This window comes from Erpetoichthys calabaricus, chromosome 4 (assembly GCF_900747795.2).
Source record: "Erpetoichthys calabaricus chromosome 4, fErpCal1.3, whole genome shotgun sequence".
Lineage (NCBI taxonomy): Eukaryota > Metazoa > Chordata > Cladistia > Polypteriformes > Polypteridae > Erpetoichthys > Erpetoichthys calabaricus.
This window is the reverse complement of record NC_041397.2, coordinates 114,582,268-114,607,786: the sequence shown is the minus strand read 5'-3', so window position 1 is coordinate 114,607,786 and position 25,519 is coordinate 114,582,268. Positions and strand designations below refer to the sequence as shown.

The 25,519-nt window shown below is 39.9% G+C and overlaps 1 protein-coding gene across 3 annotated transcripts in view; it reads right to left on the bottom strand.

Annotated features, from left to right (window-relative positions):
* atp7b (ATPase copper transporting beta) overlaps positions 1-25,519 on the bottom strand; it is a 158,618-nt gene that overhangs the window by 15,099 nt on the left and 118,000 nt on the right. For all 3 annotated transcript variants that reach the window (XM_051926253.1, XM_051926251.1, XM_028799700.2), the window contains 4 exons: positions 14,643-14,789; positions 13,356-13,498; positions 5,344-5,547; positions 3,978-4,095 (listed from right to left, as the gene is read on the bottom strand). In XM_051926253.1, coding sequence (XP_051782213.1) covers positions 3,978-4,095; positions 5,344-5,547; positions 13,356-13,498; positions 14,643-14,789 — 612 coding nt within the window. The remainder of the gene's footprint in view (positions 1-3,977; positions 4,096-5,343; positions 5,548-13,355; positions 13,499-14,642; positions 14,790-25,519) is intronic.

The window sequence follows — 25,519 nt, the reverse complement described above, 5'->3', positions numbered from 1 at the left end:
TCCTGTAGTACTTCTTTATACTCCCTGCTCTGCGCTCCAATAAATGCAAGTTATCGCAAATATACTAATAACCCAATTGTGCTTTACTCACTCAGAATATGGAACCAACTTAGAAAGCATTTTAAGATGGAAAATCTTTTATCTGTGGCACCTCTGCAAGAGAACCACCTCTTTCAACCCTCACAAACATATCCAGTTTTTAATACCTGGAAAAGTTTTGGGATTAAAATGCTCAGAGATCTTTATATAGACAACATATTTGCATCTTTTGAACAATTACGTTCAAAATTCAACCTCCCAGCTACACATTTCTTTCACTATCTTCAAATTAGAAATTTTGTTAAACAGAAATTGCCCGATTTCCCCCACCTCGCACCCTCCACAATGCTGGAAAAAATACTGCTCAATTTTGAGGAATTAAACACCATTTCCGCATTATATAAAATCCTATTAGAGTCCCTACCTTTCAAAAGATCCAAAAGGACATTGGGAAGAAGATCTCTTAATCAATATATCAGAAAAGGAGTGGAAGGTAGCAAAGCAGAGAATTCACTCGAGCTCCATATGCGCAAAGCATAGAATTATTTAACTAAAAATTATGTATCGAGCTCATCTGTCTCGCTTAAAACTGTCCAGAATGTTTCCAGGGCAACATCCAACCTGCAAACTCTGCAACCAAGCTCCTGCCTCACTGGGTCACATGTCCTGGGCCTGCACCAAATTAACATCATTTTGGACCAAAATTTTTAAGTGCCTTTCAGACAGCCTTGGGGTCACAATCCCTCCTAACCCATTAACAGCTGTGTTCGGTGTTCTTCCAGACGGACTTGGAAGTGGAAAAGGACAAGCAAACGGTGATTGCATTCACTACACTCTTGGCACGCAGACTTATTTTGTTAAATTGGAAGACTCCTAATTCTCCTCTGATAAGTCAATGTTTTATATTATTTGAAATTGGAAAAAATCTAATTCTCAGTTAGAGGATCTGTACAAAATTTTTTCAAAACCTGGCAGGATCTAATCAATATTATTTTAGAATAAGAGAAATAACTATTACCGCATTTAATTCCCTTCTCCATCTCTTATTTACCTATATATTTATTTCTCCCTTTCTTTTATTTATTGTTGCCTTATTAAAAAGCCCTAAACAATTCTCCTTTGGCTAAGCTCTCCTTCTCAGGGGTGGGGTTTGATTTGTCTTCAATTTTGCTTGGTTATAAATTGATCTATTTGTATGGAATGATTACAATAAAAATTAATAAACAACAACAAAAAAAAAAAAAAAAAAAAAAAAAGGAAATAACAGTGGCAAGAACTGGACGGGTTCAAGGTGGGGAGAGGGACTGCCAGGTGGCCATGATGGATAAGAAAGAATACTATGCTCATTAGGCTGGGAAATATTGGTGGAATTAATTATAGGCAGGACCAAGGCAATGGGATGTTGGGAGTCAAATAGGAGTGTCAAATGAGCTGAGTGAGGTAAACTTTTGATAAGGATTGTAATAAATGTAAGGTAGCCGAGTTACTACCTAGTTGAGTCTCTTTGTGCATTGCACAATAAAGCTTGATTCTGCTGCTTGTCCTGAGACTCCGGGTGTCTTTCTTTGGGCCAAGGGTGCCCCTCCTCCGCTTTGACAGGACTTGTCCCTATCTGGAAAGGGAAAGGTGATCACCGGGATTGCTGCAACTACAGGAGGATAACACTGCTCTCGGTGCCGGGTAAGATCCCTGCTAGGGTCATGCTCAATAGGATCCGTGATGACTTGCTCACCTATCAGTGACCAGAGCAGTCTGGTTTTACGCCTAAGAAGTCTACCATCAACTGCATCCTGGCACTGAGGGTGCTCAGTGAGCGCAAATGCAAATATTGGCAGAGTTTCTTTGCACCCTTTGTTGATTTCCATGGCTGGCCTCTACACTGGTACTGTGAGTGCTGTGCAGAGAAGAGCAGAACCTCAGCATTTTTCCAGTTTGATTCTGGGGTTTATCAGGGGTGTGTTCTTGCTCCTACCCTGTTCAGTGCTTGCATGGACTGGGTGTTTGGGAGGGTTGTAGTGTCCAGTGGCTGAGGGGCATCTGTTGGTGAAAAAAGATCCACTGATCTTGAATTTGCCAACAATGTTGTCATCTTTGCGCAGTCAATGGAGGCTCTGATTGGGGCTCTTGAGAGAGTGAGTGAGGAGTCTTGATTGTTTGGGCTTGCAAGTGTCCTGAAAAAAAAAAAAAACCAAGATCCAGGACTTAAATGACCTCATGGATGCAGCCATTAGCAATATGTCTGACTGCAGACGGAGTGTTAACCATGCTGGGTAGTTCACTTACCTCAGCAGCAACATTCATGTCTCTAGTGACTCTTACTATGAAGTCAGTAGATGGATTGGGAGAGTACAGGGGGTCAAGAGGTAGCTGTAAATGGGTGTGTGCTGTTCCCGATATCTTTGCAAAAGGACAAAGATCCAAATCTTTAGAGTCCTGGTGCTTCCTGTTTTGCTAAATGGTTGCGAGACCTGGACGCTATCCAGTGACAGGAGACAAAGACTGGACTGCTTTGGTACTGTGTCTGTTCGGAGAATCCTTGGATTGACTTTGTATCGAACAAGCAGTTGCTCACAGAGTCCCAAATGAGGCACATTACCTGCATTATGAAGATGTGTCAGTTACGGCACTACGGCCATGTGGCGCTATTCCCTGAGGGTGATCTAGCTCACAGGATCCTCATTGTTGAGGACCAGAGTTGCTGCACCAGGCCAAAGGGATGCCCACGTAACACCTGGCTGTGGCAGACAGATAGTCATTTCCAGAAGGTGGGACTGAACCATGTGTCTGGGGGTTGCCAACTGCGAATTCAAGCTGTATGTATGGTGAGTGCTGCAACGTGCTGTACCAGTGCATGCTCCCCAACCTGACCTGACCTTTCTCTTTGCTACTTTCCCATAAAGCAATGACTCTGAAGCATCTAGGCAACAGTTGCTTTATGTCCAATCTTTCCAATCTTAGCCACTGTACCTTATAACTTCTTCAGAGTTCTCAGAGGTCTTTTTCCGGCCCCCCTGACTAGTTTTCTTCTTGCATGATCACTCAGTTTTTGTCGACATCCTGCTCTAGGCTGATGTACAGTTCTACAATACCCATTGTTTTTATTTATTTTACTGTACTCCAAGGAATACTCAGTGACTTGGATATTTTCTTGTATTTATGCACTGGCGTTTGCATTTCAATCACCTTTTCATGGAGTTAGCTGGAATGTTCTTTTGCCTTCATTGTGTAGGTTAGGCCACATTACTGACTCAGCACATGCTGGACCATTCAGCTTTATACTACAGTCAATTGCAACCCCAGAGAGGCGATCTCTACTGAACTTATTCTGTGATTTCTAAAAGCAATTGGCTGTATCAGTGAGGATTTAGGTATGTTACATTAAAAAGGGGGAATACTGTAATTATGAGATCAACTATACAGTGTTTTATTTTTTAATTAATTTAGCCCACTTTACAGAGATCTCTTTTTACTTTGATATTAAACAGTCCTTTTCTGTTGAATAATGTAAAAAAAAAAAAAAAAAAAATTAAACACACAACGATTCAATTTATAATAAGAAACTGTGAACACTTCCAAGGGGCTGAATACTTTTTATTGTCACTGTAAATGTGCAAGATGCTTCCAGAACAATTAGGTCATTACATTCATTAATTGTCACAACTCAGTAGTTTTGATATTACTGACTACAGGACTCAGACTGTTAAAAATAAAGGATATGTTTAAATTAATTTGCACTTCTGCATGACACTTGTCATGGTACACACACAGTTGATATGGTAGTCAAATGTTTCACAAACAGGTTTACTTACATTTTCATTGGGAAGAAAGTTTTTCTATCACATCTGCATTGTGCACTATTTGCGACAGAAAGTAGACATAAAAAATTTTCTGAAAAAATATGAGTAATAACAACAATTTAAAGACACATAATTACCTACCTGCAGCTATTGGTATTCCCAGCAGGTTGTAAAATAGAGCAAATATAAAATTTATTCTTATTCTTCGGACTGTTTTCTTGGATAAGTTTATGCTGGCCACAACATCTAATAAGTCATTCTGCAAGAAGCACAAAAAAAAGGCAAAATAAAACACGAGATGTATTTTAAAAGCTGAAGCAATTTAGTTATCTTACATGGACTTACAAAACACCAACATTTCTCTGTTCTTTTTATTCCCAAAGATACTCTAAATGGAAAACATACTGTTAGACATATATACAGTATATATATGACTACTTCTTTCCTTGTTCCAGCAGTGCTTGGTTATGCTTTGGTATTCCACAATGTTGTTTTTTATTAAACATGTTTCAAATAATTTAATTCATAGACTTTACACATGGAACTACACACTCTTGTGATGAAAAGAGTGATTTAATTATTAATTTGCAATGAATGTGGTGAAGGCAAGTAATTTCAGTCATACTGAGAAAATGAACATGTAAGGGATGTTGGAGTATGTTATATCACTTTATTTTTATAAATAAATAGTGTAAAAGGCACAGTCTTTAGCCAAAAGTCAATAAAAGAATATTTCATCAAATACAGAGTGTGTTTAAACTAAAAATAAAAGCAGTATGACATAAGTAAAACAATAAAAAAAGATTACTGAAGAAAAGGCAGCTCTCTAGCATCAGTAGGAAAATGGAAAAAACATTAACTGTAAGGCCTGTGAAAAAAAGAGAGCAACTGTTAAAAGGCAATTCATGGATGTCAAGAAAACAGGGAAATGAGAAAAGCATATAAGAAATAAGACTAGTAAGTAAACAGCAAACATTCATGTTTTATTAAGCTTAAGTTGTATTGCATTCAGATTATTAGTAGCAAATTAAAAAACCAAAGACAGAAAATGTTATTGAGCAGTATTGATGATAAGTATAACTGTGTGTGTTACTAGTTTCAGTTGATTGTGCTCATTTGTTTATTGTAAAAGATCAAACCACATTTTTATGAGTAATTAATACAAAAATCCAGGTAATTCCAAAGGGTTCACAAACATTTTCTCACAATTCAGTCATATACATGTATGTATATTTGAATGAATATCCTTCATGGTGTTTAGCATCCGACTTATAATTAATTATAAATGTATTTATGTAATGTATTTATGTAAATATAAATAAAACACAAAAAGTGAAAATATGTACAAAAATTGTATTGAAATGTTTCAAATAAAACATTTTGTTTTCTTAAGATCATAGGACAAAAATACTATAAATAAAAAATGAAAAATAATTATCTGAATAGCTGTTCAGAATTAATATATTTGTAAAGTATTGCTTTGGTGAGCCAAGATAGTTTTCATTACCCTAATTAGCACCACATCTGCTGCTTCAATGGCCACATCTGTGCCTGTCCCAATTGCAATGCCAACATCTGCACGGGCCAGAGCTGGAGAATCGTTTACTCCATCACCCACCATTGCCACTTTTTTCCCTTCTTCCTGTAGTTCTTCTACTTTGGCAACTTTGTGGGATGGAAGCACTTCGGCAAACACTTTCTTAATTCCCACCTGATCAAAACAAGACATTATAGATTAAAATATTACATGCTGCAACAGATAAGTTTGTTCCTATTATTAGTTTATTAGTTGATAGCCCTGCAGGGAACAAAGACAACATCAAACTCACATTCCTCCCTAAAGATAAAGACACATATAGCTACCTGCAACTCATCACAATCACAATGTCCTGTCTACAGATGATCCCTACCTTGCACCCAGTACAGCTGGGATAGGATCTGGCTCCCCTCAACTCTAAAATTAAACAAAGCTGCTTTAGTACAGGAACTGATGTATGGGTGAATGGACGGTTAGGTAAAATATTATTCCAGACTCCTAGAAACTACCAGTTGTGGACCCATTTATACCACCCCCCTCCCCCCAGTGACTATCAAAATAGTTAATGTTAGAATGAACAATATATGAAATAATGTATGGCAAAACTCAAATTTAAATAAATCAGTGGATACAACAAATATTTTTAAATGTTCTGTGTGTATCTCTGGTGTCCTATTAAGGCTGATTTATATTTCTGCGCTTAGCTGGCTTGTGTTTGCGACATGCTGTTAGAGACAGATCCTCAACAATTTGATGCTTTTAGACAACGAAGATCCCAGAAATGTCAAATATAGCCAAAAGAAATAAATAAAAATAGCCAACCCGCGGCATAGCATACGCCGCATGATTATGTATTGATGGGTGAACACTTCCTGAACGACACAGTTGTCCAAAACAGAAGTGAAAACAAAATCGAGCCCGGTGCATTCTTTAACTGCCTTCTCTGCCTTGTAGTGCAGTGGTAGTGTTGCTGCTTTGCAGTAAGGAGACTGTGGAAGATTTTGGGTTCGCTTCCCGGTTCCTCCCTGTGTGGATAGCGCTTTGAATACTGAAAACACCGGTATATCAATGTAATGAAGTATTATTATTCTTATTTGTCCAGCGTTCGCTCTCTCTTGTGCGTATGTGTATGTGTGTGTCGCTCGCTCGCTGCACGTGTTCCTGCAGGCATACCAGTAAGTGAATGAAAAGATGGAACTCTGGAGAGAGCAACATACAACTGTCCGTGACTGAACACTGGTTTTGGCAGATACACGCATATCTTTTTGAAAGTTTGGCCCTGTGCCTTATTAATTGTCATCGCAAAGGCAAATCTAACAGGAAATTGTCTTCGTGTTAAAGTAAAAGACAAATTATCCGCGACAAACAAACTGTTTTACACTCTGCATACCAACCCGCGGCGTAGTATACGCCGCATAATCACGCCGCTTTTTTAATGTTTTTTAAGCAGAGGGAAAAAAATGAACATTTGCAAAATCCGTAACGCTGCTTTCAGTAAGTACAATGCACACGCTTTTAATTTGTCGGCCACTTTTTGCCAGCCGTCTTTTCAGGTTTGGGCTGCTTTTGCAGTGTTACCGCTTGTGCATATTAAATCTTGAAATCCTTCGAGTAACTAATTAACTAACACCCACCCACCCAGCTTGTGTGAAAAAAAAATGCACCCGTTCTTTCATCATTTTGCTGCAGTCTATCAAAGACTTGCTGCCCCCAACTCCTCACCTGAGTCGCTGTCGTCTGTGCACCTCTGAGCCACGTTGTCCTTTCATTGTTCTTTGCGATTCCGGCTGCTTTTCTATATATAATCCACCAAGTCACCCGACCATGGTAGTAGGAGGGGGCGGGGGGGTATTGCGTGCACAGGGCAGGGACATATTCAGAGGGAGCGTATGACCCGCACTCACTGGGTATTCCTCATTCGTGAGGAACAATTTCAAGCCCCGGTACCCATTATGAATGGGGTTCAATGGCTTACCCACGCCTGTCGGCGCCGAGGAGACACACATTGATCCATTCAGTGTAGCGCACGTGCAGTACCGGACATCACATACCTGTTAATGCTCAATCTCACGTGGCTGAAAGCCACTTGTCCCTCTAAGAAGCTGGACGCCTACCGTGTGGCGATCACTTAACTGTTAAGCAGGAGGGAGTCTCATTCGTTTTCAGAATTAACCAGATTAATCGCTCCACCAACTAAGTACGGCCATGCAACACCATGCACAGAATCGAGAAAGAGCTATCAATCTGTCAATCCTCTCCGTGTCCGGGCAGGGTGAGGTTTCCCGTGTTTAGTCAAATTAAGCAAGATTTGTGTGTGGTGAGTTGTTGCGTTCGAGCACATGAGCAGGCACTGTGAATGCCTTGACAGCGTGGGTGGACGTGTGCCGGGGAATAATGAGTATCTATATATCTTCTTAAATATAGACAGCGTCTGATAGTTGTGATGGTTTTACACTCCAGTACATTGCGGTGAACGCTGGTAACAGTCAGGCAGGCAGGCGTATTAGAGTTGGTGCTCTTAGAGTTGGTGGGCGTGTCTCTCTAGCGGTGTTCTGTCGTTTGTATCCCACGGTCGGACGACTTAGTGGATTATATATGGATATGTAGCTGAAACCGAAAAGAATACAGTAATCCCTCGCTATATCACGCTTCGCCTTTCGCGGCTTTACTCCATCGCGGATTTTATATGTAAGCATATTTAAATATATATCGCGGATTTTTCGCTGCTTCGCGGGTTTCTGCGGACAATGGGTCTTTTAATTTCTGGTACATGCTTCCTCAGTTGGTTTGCCCAGTTGATTTCATACAAGGGACGCTATTGGCAGATGGCTGAGAAGCTACCCAGCTTACTTTTCTCTATCTCTTGTGCTGACTTTCTCTGATCCTGACGTAAGGGGATTGAGCAGGGGGGCTGTTCGCACACCTAGACGATACGGACGCTTGTCTAAAAATGCTGAAAGATTATCTTCACGTTGCTATCTTTTGTGCAGCTGCTTCCTGAAACGACATGCTGCACGGCGCTTCGCATACTTAAAAGCTCGAAGGGCACGTATTGATTTGTGCTTGAAAAACAAACTCTGTCTCTCTCTATCTCTCTGTCTGCTCCTGACGGAGGGGGGTGTGAGCTGCCGCCTTCAACAGCTTTGTGCCGCGGTGCTTCGCATACTTAAGCCAAACAGCCCTATTGATTTGTTTGCTTTTCTCTCTATCTCTGTGACAGTCACTGCTCCTGACACGCACTCCTTTGAAGAGGAAGATATGTTTGCATTCTTTTAATTGTGAGACTGAACTGTCTTCTCTGTCTTGTCATGGAGCACAGTTTAAACTTTTGAAAAAGAGACAAATGTTTGTTTGCAGTGTTTGAATAACGTTCCTGTCTCTCTACAACCTCCTGTGTTTCTGCGCAAATCTGTGACCCAAGCATGACAATATAAAAATAACCATATAAACATATGGTTTCTACTTCGCGGATTTTCTTATTTCGCGGGTGGCTCTGGAACGCAACCCCCGCGATGGAGGAGGGATTACTGTAGTGAAAAGTCAACGTGGCTCAGTGGTGCATGTGTACTGTAGCAGAGACGAAAGTGAGTTGTTCCGTCCGGGCACATGAGCAGGCACTGTGAATGCCTTGAGAGCGTGGGTAGACGAGTGCTCGAGTTGGTGGGCATGAGTTGGTGGGCTGGGCTTTGTGAGTTGACTGCTTTCAAAGCGCTGCGTGCTTTCATGGGTGTCTTGCTTGCTATGGCGGCAGCTTAGTGAATTATATATATCGATACACAGCCTCTTCTTAGATGGTCCTGCCGCGTCCACCCTCGTTCTCGAAGCATACACACCGCCTGGTCATGGGCGGGGAAATGTCTTCCGTGTTCCTGCAGGACCATCTAAGAGGACGCACGTTTGTCGCTGATGCGAATTGCTGTATGTAGCGTGCAAAACAGTTTGCGACGGTGCACGCGGTCGTGCGTCGTAACCGAAAAGTCAACTTGGCTCAGAGATCCATGTGTACTCTAGCACAGACGAACATAAATGACGCCGTTTTTTCCGAGGCGTCGCGTCCGAGTTGGTGGGTGTGGCTCTGCGAGTTGTCGTCGTATCCAATGGTCTTAGAGTTGGTGGGCGTGGCTCCTTCCTGCATGCGCCATGGGTGTCTTACTTGTCGGCAGCTTAGTGAATCCACACCCCTTCCTGCGTGCTTTCATGGGTGTCTTGCTTATCCTGCGTGCTTTCATGGGTGTCTTGCTTGCTCTGCCGGCGGCTTAGTGAACTATATATATAGATAAACAAACACAAATAAGGCGCACTCATGCAACCCGCACTTACTGCTAAAATGGATGCTAATACCTGCCTGCCTTTCAAGTGTATGCTTTGTTTTGTAAAAAATATTACACATCTTCAAAATGTGACCTCAGTATATAGAAAACGAAAAAATAAACAGCAAATGCTACTACCAGGAAGTGATTAATGTGAAGGTCTGTAATAAACACTGAAAACTTCGAACAAAGGTTTAATATTTGAGTAGCTTATTGTCTAGATTTCCTATCATTGCATTTAATTAGAATACTTCATTAAAAAAAGCTTTAATAACATGAAACAAGGCCATCATTTTTTCCTTTGGGTTATTTTTTATTTAAGTATACTGTAAATGCAGCAACCATTTTTAACTAATGAAACAATATAGTTATTTCAATGTGAATCAAGATTATTATTTTTATTAAATTTTATAACTATTTTAATATACAGAAAAAACAAATTGCTTTAAGATTGATAAATGATATAAATTAACATGAGCTTTACTACACTAAGAATACAAAACCACAAAATATGTTTTTGATCTCCTTTATAGTTCATTAACCCTAACCATACATTTTCCATTGAGTAGCCTCTGAAGGTGTCTAAGTTCTGGTATCCAACCCATTCATTGCCATCCTCAACACTTGGCAGGCAATGTATAAAATCAACTCTGCCTTTAATCATTTAATTCATGATTCATTGCAACTGTTGAGAAATTTAGTTCTATTGGACTAGCAGTCTACAGCTAATTAGGATTATAAACAGAACTGTTTATTTGTTTACTTGTGACAAGTACAAACGTAGGTCTCCCCCTATTGTCATTCAAAATCAGATTACGTATCTTTTTAATTTTCTTAATGGGCATACATTCTGAGGATCTAACAAATAAATCAACATCAAACTTTGGAGAATACCAAAACTCACCTTTTCATATTTGTTAAATTGCAAGATTAGGTAATTAAACCTCTGATGGAATCTTTCCTTAATTGTATTTCTTGAAGTAGCTTCTGCCTCAAAGTCACCTGCAATGAAAACCTACTACCACCAAAGCCGATGTCACATTGCACCACTTCTAGTTGGAGGGGATGTCAACCTTGACAACTACAGCTGCTGATCTAATTTACATGACTAGAAATTTTAGGGCATATCAAATTATGCAATTATGTGACAACTTTACAGCACAATTTCATACTCTAAAGTACTATAAGCTTCCCTCTCTTTCTGACAACCAATAATGTGCTATACGAAGAGTTTATACTAATGTTGATTTCAGCAAGAATCTCAGCTCTTTTTTCCCCCATTCTGAAATGATGCATAAAGCACATCTGACAGATGAAACCCTTTCTGTTTGCAAGGTCCAAAACACCTACAATTCTAATTCCTTGTCACTGCATTGTACTTTCTAGTGATTGCTCATTGGTTGTCAGCTCTCATGTAAACAGAGCCTAACCCTACAACTTAACACAAAGTCAAAACTGTCTGAATTTGTCAGGGCGAGTTGCAGATTAGTTGGACTGAGTTGCTGTGTATGTAAGACGACATGAGTAGGGGTCACAGGAGCACACTGAAACTTCCTCAGACTCACTAAGATTACGTAAACGAAGTGTATGACTGAAAAATTTCAGAAAAAGTCATATAATGTAACATGACTTTAATTTACTAGGTTGTAAGATTTAAACCTAGTCAGTAACTAGTTAGCAGGAAACCATTGATCACATCTTGACGATGTTTTACTGTCCTTCTTTAATCATCATCCCAAGTGGCTGTTTACGCACTTTGGCTACTCAATACATTCTTTAGTTATCAGTGGAAGCTAGTCTTTTGAAATGTAGACTCAAAACACGCCCAGGACCTACCATTTCAACCCAATGTTCCTTTTTGCTCCAGGTACCCTCTCAGCAGCCAGGCAACCTGTCATACTGATTTTTTATCTGTAATTTGAAGGTAGCACTTAACAGAAGAGGTAGGAATGAAGTACCATATTAAAAATTAGCACATAAATGTCCTTCATTACACTATCTGGTTTCATGGCAATACTTCACTTTACAATGAAGTAGACCCTTATCATATTGGAAATGTGCTCTGTTTCTCAGTAATATCAAAAACAGAATTACTTAAGCCATGGCTCTATAAATGGACAGGTTTTAGCAAGTGTTCGTGTATCTGTGATGAATGAACATACATTCATCCAGCGATGGTTCTGGCCTCTCCAATGTAACTGACCCTGAATTGTTTTAACACGTTCAGAAATTTAATATATAGATGGAGTTGAGGGAATCTGGAAATGACACAGCCCAATTTGTCTTGTCTCCTGTTAAGAATGAAAAAGAATAGCTAAAGAACATAAAGCAGACTTACACTGTTAGTATTTAAAAGCATGTTTTGTTTTAGAATGTAGGCATTTGATACACTGCGTCTAATAGCACTGTAAAATCTTGGAGAGAATTAGACCACTTAGTATATACACATTTGAGAAAAAATATACATCATTAAAAATCCAACCAAATGAAAAAAATGTTTTAGTTAGCAACTCAAATGTGCTATAATGATCCCAATATTTCAAAAAATGGTAAAAATAAAAAAATATCAAGACTTTACAATTTGATGTTCTAATCTTAAATGCTTTTTTATCTATTCCCTTCAATTACAGATAAAATCTATAGAGTAACTGAACATGACACTCTAGCATCAGCTAGAAATAATGTACTTTTACAGTGTTTTAACATTGGCAACTTACTTCATAGGCAGGCAGTGTGGCAATGTGATTAAGGCACTGGAGTCTAAACCACAAGGCTGTCATTTAATCACACTGTGTGGCCTTGGTCAAGTCCCTTAACACCTAAGCTTTAGTTGTCAAAAATACATACATGGAAACAGGTGTAATGTATCTGTGCCTGTAGGACATCTTTAGTAAAGGCATCTGCCAAAAACAGTATATAAAGATGATAATAATTTACATATCTATAATTTACAAGTTTTAATACATATTAAAAGTTATTCCTTGAAAGTTATCTACTCTATATATATATATAAAACCCTAAGTCTAAAAGAGCAATGATTTTGTGCAACGATTTTATGTCATGTTTTTATGTCACTTTTTTGTCACGCTTTAAATCGGGCTTATTTTAAAACCTACATATACGTTTGGTATCGTTCTTTTCAGAATTTATCGAATTTTAATATGATGTTGTTAGATTTTCAGATCCTTATTCCTTTTTTAAATTATAAACTAAAAAAATATCAAGAACTCACATCCCATGAGACAAGAGTTTGTGTGAAGAGATTTAACCATGCCCGGGTCCAGAAATAAAAGACAAAGAGTAGATGACAAAGACAGTTGCTGTACAGGCTTTTAAATGTTCGAAGCGCCGTGCGAGATGCAGATCATGCGGCACGGCAGCAGCAGCAAGCCAGCAGCTGATCGAGCAAAGAAGAGGTTAAAAAAAAAAAAAAAAAAACTATTTGTTTCCATTATATCACCATTTAAGATGAGGTTTCAGAGGAGCGACAGCATCTCCTCGGGGTGCGTTCAGCCCCCCTCTTCATATCACAAGCGGCAGAGACGCAAAGTGGCTGGTTCGTAGCGAAGAAAAGGGAGGTTGGCGAGCAATGCGAGCAGGGGGTAAGCCCCCTAATACTGTATAAAAAAAGCAGGAACCTAAATATCCAGAATATTTTAACATTTTGTTTACCTGTGTAGCAATTGCTTTTGCAGTCTTCCGGTTGTCACCAGTTATTAAAACCACATCAATACCCATTGAGTTCAAGGTATACACAGCGAGGGCAGATTCTGGCTTGACAGTATCTGCTATTGCAATCATTCCACTTAGAACACCTGCAAAAAGAAAAGAATAATAAGGGAATAATGATTTATCACATAATTTTAAATGATTAACCCACTCATGGTACTTAAACTAGTGCCAAACATTTAAAGTATGACTGATTCTTAATGAATGCAAGAAAATATCAACTAAAAGGAAATTTTACCTTAGATCTAAGAAAAAAAGTGCAGTTTACAGTAACAAGGACGGGGATAAATATACTTTGTAGCTAGAATAAATTGACACCTACAGTCACAAAATACAAAAGCTTTCCAAATAAATGAGGGGTTCTTCTTTTGCACTTTATTATTTTAATTTTTTTCTTTTAATAACCACATTTAAATTAAACTTCAATTTCTTAAACATACTGTAGTTGACTGCACTTACCCTGTATAGTGAGTGTATCAAAAAATGCAATTCTATTCATATGCAGTATCTGGGGTTTATGATAATTTACAGAAAAATACTGTACTAATCAAATTAAATTTAGTTTGTACATCATGCATATGTTATAATACTTAACAACATTAGTACTTGTCACATTGGATGCCATAGTTATGAACTGTTTTATGTACGCCAAAAGAATAGGTTGCACTTAATTTATAACTGGGAAATTTAAATGACACAGGATGTGTACAGTGAGCACAGAATAGGATGAATACTTTTATTTAATTGCAAAGTTTTAATATAAGTTCTCATTAAAATGAATAATTAGTTTAACAATCACACTGACATACTCATAAAATTAGTTTAAGAGACTCTTAAGACTAAGTTAAGTTCATTCCTCTCACAACTTGACAAGAATACATTAATGTATAAAATAATATACTGATTAAGAAATTAAAATACTGTATAAAAGAATTACATTCTTCCAAGTATACTTTAATTTGACTATGCTAAGTAAAATGGTATTTATTTAGAGATCTGAACTTAAAAAGATAGCACATGCCTTACAGAGACTGAAAGCAACAATGCCACTACTGCCTTACTTGTCTTCTGACAATATATACTAATAATATACTAAGAAGTTGTTTTAAATACATATAGACCTAAGTACATTGTGATGGCTAATTCAAAATACCAGCAACATTGAATTATCTCCAAAGACAAGTGGACTTATTTAAACTGCTGTTTCTCAAAGAATAAACAATAATTTACCATCAACAGCTACTAAGATAGCAGTCTGTCCTTTTCTCTCATGACCAGACATGGCCTCATCAATGTCATTTGAAACATCCAGGCCATTCCTTCTCATCCACTCCCGGTTTCCAATCAAGACAGAAAAGGTTTGAGGTATTTTATGATCTGTAAAACAAAAACAGTATTGATAAAATGAAAAAAGTTGTGAAAAAGAGAAAAAAGAGTTAAAAATATTGCATTATAAAAAAAAAAAAATACTTCCCATCCATCATCCACATTAATGGGAATGCTACCAGCAGGGCCCTACATTTTCAAGCCTGAAGTATAAACAAACAGTATCAACACTAAAGATGATCTTATTGTATAATGCACTTTAAAAAACAGGTCCAGCTGAGATAGCTGACTTGCCAAAGTGTTTCTTCCAGACTTAGGGTTACCAGATACCTGCAAACCCAAAGGAGGACACCGAAGGTCATAAGGGAGGACAAAGCTATGATAAAGGAGAACAAAAGAGAATGTGTCCCGTTCTATTTATGAAACACTGTGTGAACTGTGTTACAATGAAAACTTTAAAAATAACTAAATTGACAGGTCACAAAACAAGTCATCAAAATTAAAAGTTTCAGTAATCCCTCGCTATATCGCGCTTCGCCTTTCGCGGCTTCACTCTATCACGGATTTTATATGTAAGCATATTTAAATATATATTGCGGATTTTTTGCTGGTTCGCGGATTTCTGCGGACAATGGGTCTTTTAATTTCTGGTACATGCTTCCTCAGTTGGTTTGCCCAGTTGATTTCATACAAGGGACGCTATTGGCAGATGGCTGAGAAGCTACCCAACTTACTTCTCTCTCTCTCTCTCTCTCTGTCTTGCGCTGACTTTCTCTCTCGGGATTGAGCAGGGGGGCTGTTCGCACACCTAGACGATACGGACGCTTGTCTAAAAATGCTGAAAGATTATCTTCCCGTTGCTACCTTCTGTGCAGCTGCTTCGTGAAGCGACATGCTGCACGGTGCTTCGCATACTTAAAAGCTCGAAGGGCACGTATTGATTTTTGACTGCTTGTTTTTCTCTGTCTCTCTTCGCTCTCTCTCTCTCTTTCTCTGCTCCTGACGGAGGGGGTGTGAGCTGCCACCTTCAACAGCTTTGTGCCGCGGTGCTTCGCATACTTAAAAGCCAAACAGCCCTATTGATTTGTTTGCTTTCCTCTCTCTCTCTGACGCGCACTCCTTTGAAGAGGAAGATATGTTTGCATTCTTTTAATTGTGAGACGGAGCTGTCATCTCTGTCTTGTCATGGAGCACAGTTTAAACTTTTGAAAGAGACAAATGTTTGTTTGCAGTGTTTGAATAAAGCTCCTGTCTCTCTACAACCTCCTGTGTTTCTGCGCAAATCTGTGACCCAAGCATGACAATATAAAAATAACCATATAAACATATGGTTTCTACTTCGCGGATTTTCTTATTGCCTCTGGAACCCAACCCCCGCGATGGAGGAGGGACTACTGTATAGTATAACTATGCAGTTTCATATGTTTCAGACAAGGCGACTTTTTGCAGCAGTTTATCGTTCCTGGCAACACAGGCGTGAATCTCCAGACAAGAAACGTTCTTAAAATTGTACTTTGTAAGAAGAATTCCTCTGACAGAGTTAACTGTCTATTTCTTTCTTTTGTCCACTGTGCGTTCATCAAGGAAAATGCTCTTTCAACGTTGGCATTGTGCCCAGGAATACAAAAGAAAAGTTCACAGATTTTAAGCAGCTCTGAGTAATGGGCTTCATTTGCACAACTTTGAACAGTATGAACACTAATGCTGGGCGGTATGACAAAAATTCTATATCATGGAATTTTTCAAAATTATACCGGCTTCACAGTATTCAACGGTATTTTTTTCCCATGCATGAGTGGATGTTAACCACATTTTCCACTGCAATTACTGGCTAAGAATAACCTATTCCACTGTCATGAGAATTGTACATTGTACAAAAAAACATTTTAATGTGCACACAAGTATCACTACAGGTTTGCATGGCCTCATAAAGTGATAGTTTTCAAGGGGGTGGCACTAATGAAGAGAAGGAATCACATTGCATGACAGTTGCAGTCAAAAAATAGAACCTTTTTATTGAACAAATTTTGCAAACAACTTAAACTAAAATTTTGACAACATATTTTCAACCATCCAAAGAGGCATTTAAACTTAGTAAAATATCCAGAGGTGCTTGTCAAAAGTTGTATTGCACTGAACATGTCTTAGAAAAAGAATAAATAGTAAATATGTTTTGTAAACCAACTACACTTTCTGTTAATGTTAACAATCTTTGTCCACTGACATGTTAAAGTGACTTTTTAAACAACTTTACCATCATTAAACTGCATAATATTTAAACTAATAAACAATAAAATAAATAATAGTGCAACTTACAGTAATAATACTATTACTTCAAGACTTCAAGCCCAGGTGCATTACACAGTACAATATTCACCAAATAAAAATAAAATAAAATAAAACAATTGCAACTTGGTGATGACATCTTTACCAACTGAACCATCATTAAGGCAAACTGCATTAATATGGTCCTTGCTTCAAGCTAAGCTATATACATAAATAATAAAACGGCAACTTGCATTTATAATGCTACTAGCAAAATACCCGCGCTTCGCAGCGGAGAAGTAGTGTGTTAAAGAGGTTATGTAAACATATATATACATAAACATATATACATATATATATATACATATATATATATATTGTGATAGATTAGAGGTCTCCGTGACCCCTTGAACCCTCAGACTCGACTACAGACACCAGGTAAAAGTCCAATAATTGTATTTATTTGGACAATACAGTGCACAAAGCACCCTCCTCTCCACAATACTCAATAATAATAACAATAATCAATAATCAATCCTCCACACTCCCAGACACTTTGCCACCCTTCCTCCCAGCTCAGCTCAGTGTCTGGGCTTCCCAGAGTCCTTTTATATCCCCTGACCCGGAAGTGGCTCCAAGCCAAACCCACAAGTCCGTTTTCCTTCCGGGTCAGGGCAAAGTCCTTTTCTTCATCCCGGGAGCACATCGCTTCTTCCAGTCACGTGACTGGGATGCACTCCCGGGTTATAGGGCATGCCAGAGCCCACTAGCCCCCTTACAGCGACTCCTGGCGGCCCCCAAGGTATCCAGCAGGGCTGTGTCAAAACACCACAAAGTCCATGAGGCCCTGCTGGAACTCGGGGCGCAAATATGCTGTCCGGAGGGCTCCTCCTAGCGGCCTGGGGGTGACGACCGGAGTCCATAGCCGGTCGTCTGTCACAATATATATATATATATAGATAGATAGATAGATAGATAGATAGATAGATAGATAGATAGATAGATAGATAGATAGATAGATACTTTATTAATCCCAGGGGGAAATTCACATACTCCAGCAGCAAAAAATATTAAATTAAAGAGTAATTAAAAAAAAAAAAAAAAAAAAAAAAAAAAATGCAGGTAAAAAACAGACAATAACTTGAATTATGTTCAACGTTTACCCCCTCTGGTGGAATTGAAGAGTCGCATAGTTTGGGGGAGGAATGATCTTCTCAGTCTGTCAGTGGAGCAGGACAGTGACAGCAGTCTGTCGCTGAAACTGCTCCTCTGTCTGGAGATGACACTGTTTAATGGATGTAGTGGATTCTCCATAATTGATAGGAGCCTGCTGAGTGCCCGTTGCTCTGCTACGGATGTCAAACCGTCCAGCTCTATGCCAACAATAGAGCCTGCGTTCCTCACCAGTTTGTCCAGGCGTGAGGCATCCTTCTTCTTAATGCTGCCTCCCCAGCACACCACTGCATAGAAGAGGGCACTCGCCACAACCATCTGATAGAACATCTGCAGCATCTTACTGCAGATGTTGAAGGATGCCAGTCTTCTAAGGAAGTACAGGCGGCTCTGTCCTTTCTTGCACAGAGAATCAGTATTGGCAGTCCAGTCCAATTTATCGTCCAGCTGCACTCCCAGGTATTTATAGGTCTGCACCCTCTGCACACAGTCGCCTCTGATGATCACGGGGTCCATGAGGGGCCTGGGTCTCCTAAAATCCACCACCAGTTCATTGGTTTTGCTGGTGTTCAGTTGTAGGTGGTTTAAGTCGCACCATTTAACAAAGTCCTTGATGAGGTTTCTATACTCCTCCTCCTGCCCACTCCTGATGCAGCCCACGATAGCAGTGTCGTCAGCAAACTTTTGCACGTGGCAGGACTCCGAGTTATATTGGAAGTCTGATGTATATAGGCTGAACAGGACCGGAGAAAGTACAGTCCCCTGCGGCGCTCCTGTGTTGCTGACCACAATGTCAGATCTGCAATTCCCGAGACGCACATACTGAGGTCTGTTTGTAAGATAGTCCACGATCCATGCCACCAGGTATGAATCTACTCCCATCTCTGTCATCGTGTCCCTAAGGAGCAGAGGTTGGATGGTGTTGAAGGCGCTAGAGAAGTCTAGAAACATAATTCTTACAGCGCCACTGCCTCTGTCTACGTGGGAGAGGGATCGATGTAGCATATAGATGATGGCATCTTCCGCTCCCACCTTCTCCTGGTATGCGAACTGCAGAGGGTCGAGGGCGTGTTGGACCTGTGGCCTCAGGTGGTGAAGCAGCAGCCGCTCCATGGTCTTCATCACATGTGATGTTAGAGCGACAGGCCGGAAGTCATTCAGCTCACCAGGACGTGATACCTTTGGGACTGGGGTGATGCAAGATGTTTTCCAAAGCCTCGGGACTTTCCCCTGTTCCAGGCTCAGGTTGAAGATGCGCTGTAGAGGACCCCCCAGCTCTGATGCACAGACCTTCAGCAGTCGTGGCGATACTCCATCTGACCTGCTGCTTTGCTGGCACGAAGTTTGCTCAGCTCTCTGCTCACTTGCGCTGCTGTAATTGTGGGTGGGGATGTCTCTCCTATGTTGGTATCAGCAGAAGGATGTGTAGAGAGTGCAGTACTCCGAGGTGAGAGTGGGTTAGGGTGGTCAAACCTGTTAAAGAAGATGTTCATTTGGTTTGCTCTCTTCACGTCTCTCTCGATGGTGGTACCCCCGCTTTGAGCTGCAGCCAGTGTTGATCTTCATCCCATCCCACACTTCCTTCATGCTGTTGTTCTGCAACTTCTGCTCCAGCTTTCTCCTGTACTGCTCTTTCGCCGCCCTGAGCTGGACTCGGAGTTCCTTCTGCACGCGCTTGAGCTCATGCTGATCACCTTCTTTAAAGGCCCTTTTCTTTTGGTTCAAAGGCCCTTGATGTCACTTGTAATCCATGGCTTGTTGTTAGCATAGCAGCGTACAGTTCTTACTGGAACTACAATGTCCATACAGAAGTTGATGTAGTCAGTAGTGCAGTCAACAACCTCCTCAATGTTCTCACTATGTGATCCCTGCAGGATATCCCAGTCTGTAGTTCCAAAACATTGTCTCAGAGCATTCTCAGCCTCCGGGGTCCACTTCCTGAATGATCGTGTGGTTGTAGGTAGGACTCTCACTTTTGGTTTGTAGTGAGGCTGAAGCAGAACCAGGTTATGATCTCCTTTCCCAAGCGCAGGCAGCGGGGTGGCACTGTATGCGTCTTTAACGTTTGCATACAGTAAATCAATAGTCTTATTTCCCCGGGTGTTGCAGTCCACATACTGGGAGAATGCAGGTAATGTTTTGTCCAGCGTCACATGGTTAAAGTCTCCAGCGATTAGCACAAGTGCCTCGGGGTGCTGCGTTTGTAATTTAGCAACAGCAGAATGGATGATGTCACTCGCTATCTCCACGTCCGCCCGAGGAGGAATATACACGATGACAACAATGACATGTCCAAACTCTCTGGGCAAGTAATAGGGACGTAGACTTATGGCCAACAGTTCGATGTCCCTGCAGCAAGTGGAGATTTTGACTTTAACATGTCCAGAGTTACACCACCGTGTATTAACATAGAGAGCGAGTCCTCCTCCTTTGTGCTTCCCACAGGTACTTGCGTCTCTGTCCGCTCTAACTGTGCTAAACCCGGGTAGCTCCACATTAGCATCTGGGATGGTGTTAGTTAGCCACGTTTCGCAGAAACACAACAAACTGCATTCTCTGAAGGTTCTGACATTTTTCACCAGCGCAGCCAGTTCGTCGATCTTATTTGAGATTGAGTTCACATCCCCAGAATAACAGAAGGCACCGAAGGCTTAAAACGCCACTTTCTCGCAAGCCGCTTCATTTTTTTTAGCTTAGTGCCGGCTCTGCTGCCACGATACCGCCTTCTTACCTCGTCAGGTAAATAGGGAACCACACCGGCACTGGCATTTGTTCTCAGCGCTCGAAGTTGAGTACTTGAATAGGCGAGTCTCGGCGTGTAAAAATCCATGTCCACGTTGTAAAAGAAAGTGTGTCCAGGGAACAAATCCACATAAAATAAAGTGGTAGGAGTGATCAATAAATAAAAATAGAAAAATAAAAGTAGAAAAATACACATACACATATAGTCCTACACGGAGCTGCTGAAAAGGCTGCCACTCTCGGCGGCGCCGGATGTTGACGTATATATATATATATATACACATATCAACATATATATATACACATACATATACACACACATACATATATACATATACACATACATACACACACATACATAGATATTATATATATATATATATATATATATATATATATATATATATATATTGTGATATGTGGCCGGCTTTTCATTCCGGCCAATACCCCCAGGCCGCCAGGTGGAGCTTTCCCTGCAGCATGGATGTGCCCCGAGTTCCAGCAGGGACTCATGGACTATGTAGTTTTTATGCACAGCCCTGCTGGATGCCTTGGGGACCACCAGGAGTCGCTGTAGGGAAGCCCGTGGACTCTTATATGCCCTATAACCCGGAAGAATGTCATAATCCCAGGACAGGAGAAAACGGTGTACTTCCGGGTTGAAGAAAAGGACTGTTTACCCTGACCCGGGAGGAATAAGGACTTGTGGGTTGTGCCAGGAACCACTTCCGGGTCAGGGAGTATAAAGGACTATGGGAAAGCCCAGTACGCCGAGCTGAGCTGGGAGGAAGGGTGGCAAAGTGTCTGGGAGTGTGGAGGATTGATTATTGATTGTTTATTGATTTGTTATATGAGTGTTGTAGAGTATAGGGTGCTTGGTGCACATATTGGTCTAAATAAAAGTAATATTTGGACTTTTATATGGTGTCTGACGTCTGCTCAGAGGGTTCAAGGGGTCACGGAGACCACAATCTTTCACAATATATATATATATATATATATATATATATATATATCTATAATAATAAAAGGCAAAGCCCTCACTGACTGACTGACTCACTCACTCACTCACTGACTCACTCATCACTAATTCTCCAACTTCCCGTGTAGGTGGAAGGCTGAAATTTGGCAGGCTCATTCCTTACAGCTTACTTACAAAAGTTAGGCAGGTTTCATTTTGAAATTCAAAGCGTAATGGTCATAACTGGAACATATTTTTTGTCCATACACTGTAATGGAGGAGGCGGAGTCACGTATCGCGTCATCAAGCCTCCTACGTAATCACGTGAACTAAAAACAAGGAAGACATTTACAGCACGAGTCACACGCGGGAACGAAGGTAAATGACGTTAATTTTTGACTGTCTTTTAATACTGTGTAAGCATACATATTAACACATGTGCAATTAAACGTGTGCATTTACGGGGTGATTTCTCAGGCTTAAAAGCTCACCTTTTATCAAACGCGGGAAGAAAGGTAACTGACGTTGTTCACTGTCTTTTAATACTGTGTAACCATACATATTAACACATGTCCAATTAAACGTGTGCATTTACGGGGTGATTTCTCAGGCTTAAAAGCTCGCCTTTTACTAAAAAGGTAAATGCAAAACTATTTTCAATCAGTTTATTGAAACGCTCCCGTTAAGGATTGCAATAACATATTCGCGAGATAAAAGAACGAAGTAGGGGGAAATGGAGGAACAGCCGCAAACAGCGAAGAGCAAAAAATTAATTAAACAATGAGAACGGAGCGAGTTAAGCATACAAGCATGTTCATAAGGGAAACAAAGCACGGTGTAAAAACGTAAGTTTAAATTAAGTTTATAGAAACACTCCCGCTGCGGATTGCAATAACATATTCGCGAGATAAAAGTTTAATGAGAACACACGAGGTATAAACGAACCACACGCCGTGGCGCAACGTTAGCGGCAACAGTTTCAACAATTCTATGATCTGCTTCTCGCAACTGAAAGACGGCACATGGCGGATGTTAGCCGACTTGCTGACCGCAACGTTAGGGGCTTCAACTATGGCGCTGACGCCACATCTCAGTGCCAACACTTTGCAGACTGTACTTAAAAGACACGCCCTCCTCACTGGACAGTTAAAAACACCAATCAAACTAACGATGACATCAAGTATTACCCAATCAAAAGTAGGAAAGGAGGCATCTTCATAAAATGCGTGTGGGATGATTTGCATGAGACGCTGCTTTAAAAAAAAAATGATAAAAAAAAATACGGGATAAAACCCCGTCCAGTATTGATTCAAAACGGGACGCGCAATTTCATTCTCAAACGCGGCACGATTCCGTATTTTAAAGGACGGGTGGCAACCCTACAGTGCCAGGTAACCACCCATACAATCAGATTGTGATTCACACTAGGAATGCAATGAATGTAATTACCCCGATCTACATACAAGGCGAAAGTCTTGCAACATTCAAAGATGATGGTTTGGGATAAGTACACCATACAACATAAAAGAGCTTATGAAGCCTTGAACCGAAAAAAGCAAGATCTCAGAGATCGTAAAAAAAAAATAGGAGGTAATGTCGTTTTACTCGCTGTAGATTTTACTCAAACATTACCAGTTATTCCACGAGGGAGACCAGCAGATGAACTCAACGCGTGTTTAAAATCCATGCTTCTCCCACCTTCGGTTATATGTCGCGTGTTCTCGGGTAGGTGCACCAAAAATGTATACATTTAAGCATGTAATGGGCAAACAAAAAATTAGGTATACCCGAAGGCACTGCAGTAGTACTTAATGTAACTTTACTTCTTAAATGTTAATGTTTTACTGTTTAATAATTTATACGCTTCTTATATGTTGTTCAAATTCTTTTATCAAAATACCACTGACAGCGCAATGCACGATAACATGGAGTGAATACACCATACGCATCCACCCACGGCTGCCCTGCTGTGCGCAGATAGGAGTTGATTCTACAATAAAATAAAATAAAGATAAAAAGAGTAAAACAATCATCACCCATAAAGCGTGTGTGTGTGTATATATGTGTATATATATATGTTGATATGTGGATGTGTATATGTATATATATATATATATATATATATATATATATATATATATATATATATATATGTAGATATGTATATATATGTGTATATGTATATGTATATATATGTTTATATGTGTGTGTGTGTATTTTATATATATAAAACACAGCAACACTCATAACAATGACAACACAATTACATCGACAATCATGTTACGTTATTTTTAAAATGTTTCCTTTTTTTTCATAACCTCTTTAACACACTACTTCTCCGCTGCGAAGCGCGGGTATTTTGCTAGTATATATATATATATATATATCTATGTGTATATCTATGTATATATATCTATATAGATCTATACATATTAATAAAAGGCAAAGCCCTCACTGACTGACTGACTGACTCATCACTAATTCTCGAACTTCCCGTGTAGGTGGAAGGCTGAAATTTGGCAGGCTCATTCCTTACAGCTTACTTACAAAAGTTAGGCAGGTTTCATTTCGAAATTCTACGCGTAATGGTCATAACTGGAACCTGTTTTTTGTGCATATACTCTAATGGAGGAGGCGGAGTCACGTATCGCGTCATCACGCCTCCTACGTAATCACGTGAACTAAAAACAAGGAAGAGATTTACAGCACGAGTCAAACGCGGGAACGAAGGTAAATGACGTTAATTTTTGAGTGTCTTTTAATACTGTGTAAGCATACATATTAACACATGTGCAATTAAACGTGTGCATTTACGGGGTGATTTCTCAGGCTTAAAAGCTCACCTTTTATCAAACGCGGGAACAAAGGTAAATGATGTTCTTCAGTGTCTTTTAATACTGTGTAAGCATACATATTAACACATGTGCAATTAAACATGTGCATTTACGGGGTGATTTCTCAGGCTTAAAAGCTCGCCTTTTATTAAAAAGATAAATGCAAACTGTTTTCATTCTGAAGGGCACAAACCACGTTAGATTTCAGACGTTAAACGCGCAAAAATGTCGGTACACCAGATAAATAAGCGCAACATATTATCAGTTGTATTGTATGCTTACAATACATATTGAAATGTGTTAATCGTTAACTAATATTATGGGATGGTGTTTTTCGACTCGCACCTTGACGATTGCATTTCTTGGTGGGTTTGCGTAGCTTATTGTCAATATCTTTACACCTCTTTTTAAGACTTAATTTAAAAAGGTTTTCTTTTCTTCTTAATTAAAATTTAAAAGCAATACTTCACCGCTGCAAAGCCCCTTTAGCGCTGACGTCCGAGGTTCGATTACCGTAAGCGAGTGTAGTGAGTGTGTACACCTGATGAGCCAAGAATAAGGGGGAAAGACGTGTCGCGTACTCTTTGCATTATTTGACAGTAAACTATTTTCAACCATTCTATTATCTGCTTCTCACAACTGAAGGCACCGTGGCTGATGTTACCTCACTTGCTGGCCAACCATAAGCGTTACCTGGTAGGTAACCAGCCACTCACTTCACTCCCTTACGGGAATCGAACCTCGGACGTCAGCGCTACAGGCGAAGCCCCTAAAATTGCGCCACGGCGTGTGGTTCGTTTATTTGA